Source organism: Harpegnathos saltator, unplaced genomic scaffold, assembly GCF_003227715.2.
Source record: "Harpegnathos saltator strain DR-91 unplaced genomic scaffold, Hsal_v8.6 scaffold675, whole genome shotgun sequence".
Classification (NCBI taxonomy): Eukaryota; Metazoa; Arthropoda; class Insecta; order Hymenoptera; family Formicidae; genus Harpegnathos; species Harpegnathos saltator.
In genome coordinates, this window is record NW_020230510.1 from 1 (window position 1) to 11256 (window position 11256).

Genomic DNA, 11256 nt, shown 5'->3' on the forward strand with positions numbered 1-11256 from the left:
TCCATATATCGAGCTTCAAATCGAATCCCATCTTTTTTAAACGCCGAAAAGCGGTTGATCGGTCAACGTTTAGTGCTGTAGCAACTTCTTCTGTTGAAATTCGCGGATTATTGAGCACTAAAGTACGCAAAACATCGTCATCAATGTCAGAAGGTCGACCAGAGCGTGGCTCGTCTTCAAGGTTAAAATTCTCCGCGCCGAAATTTAGCAAACCATTTTTTCCACAGTTCGTTTAGCTGGTGCTTCATCCTGATAAACATCCTGAATGTTTTTTACGGCTGGGCAACGTTTATTCCCTTCCGAAACTCGTAAAGCATAACATGCCGTAAATGCACCTTATCCGATACTCATTTTTAAAGTGATATTTCTCGAAGCAGTTTGTATGAAAACAAATGATTTTTTTTTAATAACAGCTGAAGACGTCACCTTTCCAACGTTATTATAATAGTAGATGGAAGTATTAATGACAACACTTTATGACGCTTATAATCCATCTATTGAAACTCCGCACGAACTTTTGCACTCACCCAATACAAAAAATGGTTTATTCAAAGTATCGTCCCTCGCTAGCTATACATTTTTGCCATCTCGCTGGCAAATACATGAATACCACGACGATTAAAACGACGCGTCTTTGGATTTGAAACCATTCAGCCAACCAATTTTGCACTTCTTCTCAAATTGGCCAAGTGTTGCCCAGCCAAGCCATGCGCCATCGGCCGGAACAAGTGATAATCGGAAGGGGCCAAGTTTGGCGAATATGGCGGGAGCGGCAGCACCCATTTCAGCGTTTCGATGGTGTCCTGGACGATGGAAGTGCGACGACACGGAGCGTTGTCGTGCTGCAATATCACTCGTTCATGTCTCGTGTCCCATTCTGGCCATTTTTCGAACAATGCATGGTTCAAATTGATCAGTTGTTGTCAGTAGCGATGCCCATTGACAGTTTCACCCGGTTCCAGCAATTCATAGTACACGATTCCCTTCTGGTCCCACCAAATGCAGAGCATTGTCTTTTTTCCGAAGCAATTTGACCGTGCCGTCGATGTTGATGCTTCGCCAGGTGAAAGCCACGAGTTTTTGCGTTTGGGTTCTCGAAATATATCCACTTCTCATCGCCAGTAATAATTCGATGCAGGAAACTCTTTCTTTGATGCCGCAAAAGCAAAATTTTGGAAATGGCTCTTCGATTTTCCATCTGTCTCTCAGTCAACTCATGCGGCATCCAGTAGAATAATAAGGCCGGTTCTAACTCAGGAGTGCTGAGGGGGAGCAGGGAAGCGGGGAACTCAGGGCGGGGTATGACGTCGCGCGGGGAATGGGAACTCATGGTGGGACGTCACGCAAGATGGTGACCGTGACGTCACGCATACGTCACGAAAAAAAATGTATTGGGATGTAGGTAGACTCGAACCCGGACCCTGCGGTTACTACCCATGCTCCAAAGCTCCTAGACCACCGTCGTTTATTGCTAGTAGACGTCTAGTGAAGGTTCTTAGAGTGGGCATGATGACGTCACGAGAGGAAAAAAAGTCGAAACTAGGTCAGACTCAAACCTCAGGCCCTCCGTTTACTGCGCCATATCGAACATCTATCGAACGTCTATCGAACGTCTATTGAACGTCTCACGAACGTCTATCGAACGTCTCTCGAACGTTTATCGAACGTCTCTCGAACGTCTATCGAACGTCTAATAAACGTCATACCGCAAATAAAGAAGTATTTGTATCAACACAGTTACCATATAAAATCCTAAGAAAGGGGATAAGGAAAGTTGGAAGAACATCTGTACATTTGAAATAATGATTTATTATATAGCGTCGTACAATTTTCTTCGAGACCACCAGTTGAAAATATTTAGTACATTCTGTAATGCGCAATTTTTCATATGATTATTACATCGAAAAGTATTATTCAATTTTTGCAGGAAGGCATATCGTCGTAATCGGTGTCCATGGTCTTAATGATCACGCTGCTTCTCGCATTGTCATCCAGAAGTTGTAACAGCCATTCCCGCTTCTCATATCCCTTCACATACACAAATTGAGATGCATCGTCTTCAAGCTCGTCATACATATCACCCGCCACAGCTGCAGTAACCAGATGTTTAGCTCTGCAGTATTTGACGGTTCCATCTTCCCATCGTAATCCATGATGATTAGCAGTTAACCAGTAGGCCCTCGATTTGTCCGATCTTGTGAGCAGATGCCATGGCATCGGACTCGTGAAATGTAGTGCGAAAGAATAGTTCCGTTCTTCAGTATCGCCGCTTCTTTCACAATAAATCTCTTTCCAACCATGAATCCTTGCAAGTCGACAAATGTCGGAACATCCATGGTGAAATATTCTTCTATACGTCCAGGAGAGAAAATGCCGTTTATAGTACTTTGTTTCGTGTATTATTCTTTTCTTATATATACTTTCTAATGTTAGTTGAGTTTGCGCACTATGTCGGTTAGAGGGCTGTATTCAACTACACGATCATGCAGGATGAGACAGTACGTGGTAGTATTCGCCGGTATATTCTCTTTACACTCAAATTCTATCCGCACATCCACAATGGTACTCTTGACGGGACTCATATTGACGCGAACAATCGATCACCACGAAAGGACTTAACCGCAGAAAGTTGGTAGTTGTTAACCATACTTCAGCACTGTCGCATCCATAATACGATTTACGAAAACGTCTATACATATCGTAAGTATTGCGTATTTATTTTTTGCAAAGTCCAAATTCATGTCATCATACGAATAACACTCTGAATTCAGATAGAGCTTCGCGTTAATCAATTTGCAGTCATCGAAACAAGTTATATTTTCTGACATGAATTCTTCCAGCCAGACTGTAACGCAAAGATAACGTATCGAGGTTTTTTTAAATTAGTAGCAGTTTTGACGGTCCACTGGTGTTTGGTCGTGCTTTGCAGTAGAGGAAATTCATACAGATCCCACGAGCGGGAAACTCATACTCAGGTATCGTCCGTTCTCCAAAGTTTTCAGCATGGAAAGTTTATTGATATCGTTCAAGATGAGGTATTCGCCATTGTATCTTGAATAGCTCAATCTTAGGATCAAGCACTGGAGATCCTAATAGACTGTTGTTGTCGCTGCGCGATCGTAATAGAATCAATTCGTGACGCGCGTTAATCGCTATACGCTTGTAGTCTTTACAGAATCCTAGCAACACGCTGAGTGGTACGCAAAAGTTGAAGTACCCGTCCGGCGAAATAGTGTCAGTCATATCCCACGCGGCATTTTTTATGACAGCATTTTCGTCCAAAGATATCGATACATAGTTTTTGAGTGTTGAAGTTATTCCCACGTTTCTGTTACGATCAATCTCCATACCATCCAGTTCATAACGGATCTCATCAAACATGAATGCAATGCAATTATATCCCAACGTTACAGTCGCACCATCGACTGCAACTTGTTTCGTCATCTTTCCTCTCGACATAGAGATAACTCTCGCATGGCAATATGTATAAATCCTGCTGCTGTATGGGTATTCGTATCTCGTCGCTATATCCAAATGTTGTATTAGCGTATGGATTGTACATATGTGTCTCAATCTTGATGATGCGATCGTCAAAGACCGGTTCACTTTCAATGTTCAAAATGTAATCATCTTTCTCAATCATTTCGTACGATGAATCCCAGAGATTTCAAAAATTCAACGTTAAACGCGCTGAGTTTCTTTCGAACGAGGAATTTTTGTACTGTTAATCGCGCGTCTCGTAAAAAATATATTTCCCGCTTGTTTCTCCAGTTCCACTTGATTCACCACAAGCATTTCATAGATTACGTTTATTATCGTCGCCGTCGTACGTGCAATCTAATAGTAATCTCTTCTCCACGAAAATCGAGCGATTGTCCTTCTTGATCGACGACACGCACCGTTAAATCTGTAATGCTCCGTGTGATGATTGGAAGGTAAATAACATGTGCCGGCGTTTCCGATATCTTATATCCTGGTGGCACTTTAGGCGAGAATTCATGTATCGTATGTACACGCATACTGTTACTGTACGCACCACTGACAACGCTGCATTCTATACGAATGATATTCACGTTGATAATCTTAATCGGTGCGTCCGATTCGTACCATCGGTGCGGTTCTAATATACGACTCGATGAGAATCCTAAAAGCGAGCCAATGTTGTTTGGTTTGCTAAAATTTTCTATAAGCACATTTTATTTCACTCCTCATCGTATTATTATTGGCACGAATTATTATAGGATATTCATTATCGTCATCTCTATATGGGTTATTTTTGGAACACACTGTTTTTTGAGAATGTGAAATTGCACGTTTTAGATATTCGTATATGGCGCGCAATTCGTACGATCCTTCAGGAATCGTAATTTCTTCGTCGTTAGCACCATAGTAAAATTTATTATTCGATGAATTTACATTTGGTATCGTATTATATGTTTCAAAATCCGTTAAACCAAGCTCATAATCACCGTCGCTCGAATCTATAGCGGGAAAATAGCTCACTTAAGGACGGACTGTTGCCAGTCAACGTAAGCGTTAGCGACATGTTCGCAAAATGCCAAGCGAATACTGACTGCTGTTAGTGGAATGTCGTCATTTAAATCCATATCGATCCTCTACCGTTTGGAAAAACTATAAGCACAAACATTCGAGAGACGTTCGATAGACATTTGATAGATGTTCGATAGACATTCGATAGACGTTCGATAGATGTTCGATAGACGTTCGATAGATGTTCGATAGACGTTCGAAAGATGTTCGATAGACGTTCGTGAGACGTTCAATAGACGTTCGATAGACGTTCGACAGATGTCCGATATGGCGCAGTAAACGAAGGGCCAGAGTCTGACCTAGTTTTGACTTATTTTTCCTCTCGTGACGTCATCATGCCGACTTTAAGAACATTCACTAGACGTCTACTAGCAACAAACGACGGTGGTATAGGAGCTTTGGAGCATGGGATAGTAACCGCGAGGGCCCGGGTTCGAGGCCCGGCTACGTACATCCCAATACATTCTTTTTCGTGATGTCACGGTCACCATCTTGCGTGACGTCCCACCATGAGTTTCCCTTCCACGCGCGACGTCATACCCCGCGCCCTGAGTTCCCCGCTTCCCCGCGCCCCCCTCAGCACTCCTGAGTTAGAACCGGCCTTATTATTCTACCGCACCCATGTTCCTCCCTTTTGAATTTTTCCCATGGCATGTGAACGTTTGGAAATACCTTGGCGAGTCATGTTTAATGCCTCCGCAAGTTGATCTTGTGTTTGCATATCATCTTCATCCAATAATGCTTGCAGATCGGCGTCCTCAATTGTTTTTAGTCTTCCGGAGCGCTCCTTGTCCTCAGTTTTAAAATCGCTACTTCTGAAGCGTTTAAACCAATCTTCACAGGTAGTTTTCGATAGTGCATATTCGCCGTAGGCCTCTTCAAGCAAACGACGTGCTTCAGCTGCACTTTTTTTCAAGTTAAAGCCGAAAAGCAAAGCTTCCCGCAAATGTTGTTTATTTGGCACAAAACTCGACATCTTCGTTGTTAGAAAAAATATTTTTGCATTGCGATATGTGTTGGTATTACAACTGGTTATTGTTAACAGATGTCCAAAAATACACAACTTCAGACATATGTCGACTACATGTGTCGTTAGCGCCATCCATGTGTGAAACCCGGAAACTTAGTTGCGCACCTAGTAATATGCATTATTGGGCCGTTAAAAATCCTCATTGGATGCGATCAATTCCATTCCAACATCGGTGGTCTTTAACTGTTTGGTGAGGAATAATAGGAGACCTTGTGATTGGACCCTATTTCTTTGAAGAAATTGTAACGGGTAAAATTGATTATCCGAACTTATTACAAAACCATTTACCTGCGCTTTTGGAAAATGTGTCACTACACATCAGAAGGGAAATGTGGTTTCAGCAAGACGGCGCTCCGCTATATTTTACAAACATCACCAAACAGTTGTTATACGAAAAATTTGGGGACAAGTGGGCAGGTCGTGGTGGACCTGTTCAATGGCCTCCTCAATCTCCCGATCTTACACCATTAGACTTTTTTGTGGGGATATATGAAGGAGAAAGTTATGTTTGAACCGCCAACGACGAAATAAATATGAAGCAAAGGATACGCGACGTTTGCACTTCAGTGACTTCCGAAATGTTAAAAAATATTAGGAATAATTTGTTGCTTCGAATAAATATATATTTATAAGTCTATGGCGGACATTTTGAACATTTAATAAATTGAATAAATAAACAAACAGTGTGTTGTGATTTTGATTTCGTGCAGCTTCGAAATTTACATCGTCATATCTTTTAACAGAAACATATGATAAAAAAATGTTTTGAACAAAATTTACTTGCTTTTTACCGCAGAACTCAACCATCTAACATTTTATAGGGAGTCCCGTTTGAAATTGCGAAGTTACCCCCTGTCCCCTTTAAGGGAGGCAGGGAGTAATTTAATATTTATGTATTTAGAAAGGCCCCTCGAATACAAAAACTTTCTCATGAACAACTTTTTTATTTGACAAATAGTTTTCAAAATATTCAGCTGTTAAGAGTTATGTGGGCCACTTTCTATATTAAAATATGTTATTTAGAATTTTTACTGTGATTTTATGCATTTAATGTAATGAAAAATTTATGGCATATACACACAATTTTTTAAGTCAATGTCAAATAATTTTAACTTACCGTAAACCATGTCCAACGTACACGTTGTTAAATGATGATTTAGATCAATTTCGTCGTTTGTCATATGTTCCAATTTCTCAATAAATGTTGTAGCTTGTTTCACAAATGTATCGCAGAATACTCGTAATATGTTTGTATTGAAGCTCATCGCTAACATTCTTCGATGTTTGACCCATTTGGATGCTGAGAAAAATTGAATATTAGATAGAAATAAGAAAGCAAGAGGGTACATCTTTTATACAATATTAGAAATCTGTCACTAATCCTTATAAATATTAGTAAATTTCCGAGAATATACAAGGTGCTTTATACTCATTCTGAGGAATTCGTGGAGACATAGAGTGGATTAATACAAACATAAATGTCACATACCGTTTAACGATATTCGCAATAATTTTTCAGTTATTAATTATGGAAATCTAATCAATGAACGCTTCTCGAAATAATATTGGAGGAGTATTATAGCTGCTCGGGCTATAGCGCGGCCCAGTCGATCCAGTAATTATTGCCGGCGCGCAGAGAGACGTAGGAGGGACGAGACAAAACGAGTAGCGTTCTTCACATTGTTCTTTCCCTCGTTGCGCTCTGTCAACAGTTAATTGATCGACTGAGCTGGGCTATAACCCGAGCGATTGTAATATTCCTCCAACATCTCTCAGCGTACTTTCATCAGTTAGATTTTTATAACTAATAACTCAATATTATTGTGATTATTGCAAAACGATATTTGATTTTCTTTATCTGCTCTATGTTTCCATTAGCTATGGCCACATAAGTTACCAAATACCCTGTATATGAAATTATTATTACATGTTGTGTAAGATGTTTCTTCACGAGTTATTACAACAATCATAACTTTATTGCTTAACAATCAAATACATTGGACTATATATATATATAAATATATTATTAATTTATAATATTTTTTTAGGAAATTTGTTAATTTATAGCACAACTTCGATTGAAACGTCATATACAGGGAGTCTCAGAACTTTGGGACATAGGCTCCGTAGGGACATAGAGCTAAGTAAGAGGAACAAAAAAGTCCTGTACCATAATGTGAAAATCGTAATAGTTTTTTAGTAATAACCGCGTAAAATTTGGCGTTTTCCACGCCCATCGCGGCCTATAGACGCTCCGCGGCAAGCTATGTGCGTAGAGACTGAACGATAACGCGTCTCGCGCTGACTGTCGCAATGACGTCTTGGCGCTTTGATACCGCGCGGCGATCAGCGCGAGCCGCGTTACCGCTCAGCCTCCACGCACACAGCTTACCGCGGAACGTCTATAAGCCATGCTGGGCGTGGAAAACGCTTAACTTTACGCTGTTATAATTAGAAAACTATTATGATTTTCACATTATAGCACAGGACTTTTTTGTTTCTCACACTTAGCTCTATATCCCTACGGAGCCCGTGTCCCAAAGTTCTGAGACATCCTGTATATGTTCGCAAAACAAAAGCATACTTGGTGTCCACATTTCAATAGTTATTGTTTTCTTCTAATTTCTATTCAAGTATTGCGTTGAGCAATAAATCCGTGCGATTTTTAACGACAAATAATTTTGGAAGCTCTGAACAGCGCTATTTTCAGTCCAAATCTTGGAGGTATACAGGGTGCACGATTTATTTGAAGACATTGAAATATCTTGAGAACTATTGGATAAAAAAAAGTGGTTAATGAAAGTTGTTAGTCTCGAAGGGGGACATCCAATGATTTCTCAATCCAATGATCATTTCTGGAGAATTGCGGAAAATATAATTTTTTGCAATTACAGCGCCATCTATCACGAATCAAAAAAAAAGTTTCGGACAAAATTTACATATTTTGTGGCGTAGAATCCGTATCTGCAATAAAAAATGGAGGTTTCCATTTAAGATTTCAAAGTTGTCCCCAACCCCCACCCCCAGGAGATGGGGTGGGAGGTCGAGTTTGATATCATTGGATGTCCCCCTTCGAGACTAACAACTTTCATTAACCACTTTTTTTATTCAATGCATAGTTCTTGAGATATTTCAATGTCTTCAGATAAATCGTGTACCCTGTATAGTAGTTTGGTAGATGTTGATATGATACGATAGACATTTGATGGATATTTGACAGACGTGATTCGATAGACATTTCACAATGGTTCAATAAATAGTAATTTGATAGAGGGTCGTCGAAAATCCGTGGGTGAGAACATTTCTTCCTCCCGTTCGTGCAAGACGTATTTCGAGAGGCTTTATTACGCGTGTACTACTAAAAGTCTACAATGGTCTAGATAGCAGAATTGTATAATCGAAAGACATAGGTTCGATTCTAACTTGGTTCCGACTTATTTTTCTTATCCTCTTCCTGTCAAAAAGCGGTCAAAAGATTGCCGCTAACAATCAATTGTTATCCATCAAATGTCTATCGTACCATAACAATATCTATCAAACCACTATATAGTCTGTAAAGTAAGAGTGTGTACGGGATAAATGGCAGTTGGCTTCAAATATCATTCTAGTTTTTTTGTGAGCCGATAGATGAAATCTTTGTCGTGAATGCTTTGTCACAAAAGATTCAGTTGGCATCGAACTCTAACCTGAGAAACACGTTAACCGCCATGAGTGCCGCATACGTATCGCGCTATGAGGCTGTGTTCCTTTGTTCCCACCCCAAAGGACCAAAAATGTCATATGCAGTGGCTGCTGAATACATGGGAAAGTCAAAATTGTTCGTCGCTAAGTGAGTTCAGCAATATAAGAAGATAAAAAATGTCGATGACTTGCCAGAACGTGGCTCGATAAGCAAAATGACGCCGAATATGGAAAAAAAATTTTGAATTTGTTTAAGTGGAACCCGACCTTAATGCTTAAAATTTATGAGAAGTGTTTGTTGCCGATTGCTGAACGATGCTTCATAAAAAAAAACGAGGACTGGATCTTACAGGAAGACAACGACCCAAAACACCGGAGCAAGCTTTGCACCGAGTGGAAAGAGCAGTCTGGCATCGTTACACTTGATTGGCCATCGCAGTCGCCAGATGCAAATCCCATTGAAAATGTGTAGGCATATCTCAAGCACAAGCTTCGAGGAAAAAAAGTGTGCACTTTGAAGTTACTGACACGACAAATTCGTCTCATTTGGAGGTCTTTAGCGAACGAATACGCAATCAACTTAGTGGAAAGTATGCCTCGGAGATGCCAGGCAATTATCAATGCCGGTGGTGACTGGACTCATTATTAATAGTATAGCATTTTTCTTCTCATGGAGTACAACAAATCCATGTACTTAAAAATCATTAAAAATAAATTTTTCTACACATTAACCCGTGCACGCTCTTACTTTACAGACTGTACATCCAAGATTTAAATTGAAGATAGCGCTGTTCAGAGCTTCCAAAATTATTTGTCGTTAAAAATCGTCGTTAAAAAACGGATTTATTACTCAACGCAAAACTTGAATAGAAATTAGAAGAAAATAGTAACTATTGAAATGTGGACACTAAGCATGCTTTTTGTTTTGCGAACATGTATACGACGTTTCAATGAAAGTTGTGCTATAAATTAACAAATTGCCTAAAAACATATTATAAATTAATAATACATTTATATGTATACAGTCCAATATATTTGATAGTTAAGCAATAAAGTTGTAATGCTGCCGCCAATCAGTTGTCAAAGAACTGTCAAACCTAATGACGTCATACATTTCTCCCGCGATACCAACCACCCCACACCCCCGTTAGAGGACTTGGGTTAGAATCCCTCCAGTATCACTATTACGACTATTAAAATTTTAATATATACAATTAGTTTTTGGTAAGCCATAGTTGATATAATATAATATTATATAATATTCCACGTCTTCTTACACACATAAACAATAAATTACGTCATGAGAATATATAACCAGAGAATATATAACCAATCGTATAAGAAACGCGACGATTGTTTGTCATATGCTAAATTTCTTACCAGGAGCTATCAACAACCCTGTTCCTAGCCACGGCTTGATAATATTGTAGAGCATGCTTTTGTTTAAACAACATTGATTCTCAAGGATCATCTGCAATATATTATAGTAATTAGCTAAAACATCTGTTATGTAACTGTTTTTTTATATTAATGGGTTCTGCAATTATAGTATATAGAGTCAAAAGATAAATTCAATTAACTAGGAAGAGAAAGAGAAATTTGAATAGAATATATAATATATACATACATACATACATACATATACAGGATGTCTCAGAACTTTAGGACATGGACTCCGTAGGGACATAGAGCTATGTGAGAGAAACAAAAATGTCCTCTACCATAATGTGAAAATCGTAATAGTTTTTTAATAATAACCGCGTAAAGTTTGGCGTTTTCCACGCCCAGCGCGGCCTATAGATGCTCCGCGGCAAGCTGTATGCGTAGGGGCGATAACGCGTCTCGCGCTGACTGTCGCGATGGCAACTTGACACTTTGACACCGCCCGACGGTCAGCGCGAGCCGCGTTACCGCTCAGTCCCCACGCACACAGCTTGCCGCGGAGAGTCTATAGGCCGCGCTGGGCGTGGAAAACGCTTAACTTTGCACTGTTA

General features: G+C 39.8%; 1 protein-coding gene across 1 annotated transcript; it reads right to left on the reverse strand.

Annotated features, from left to right (window-relative positions):
- Positions 1-6558: 6558 nt before the first annotated feature.
- LOC112589956 (cytochrome P450 4C1-like) lies at positions 6559-10727 on the reverse strand. The gene is made up of 3 exons (XM_025305120.1): positions 10643-10727; positions 6699-6881; positions 6559-6581 (listed from the first exon to the last, which is right to left on the reverse strand). The coding sequence occupies exons 1-3, from the start codon at positions 10695-10697 to the stop codon at positions 6559-6561; spliced, it is 261 nt and encodes an 86-aa protein (XP_025160905.1). The 5' UTR covers positions 10698-10727.
- Positions 10728-11256: the final 529 nt, after the last annotated feature.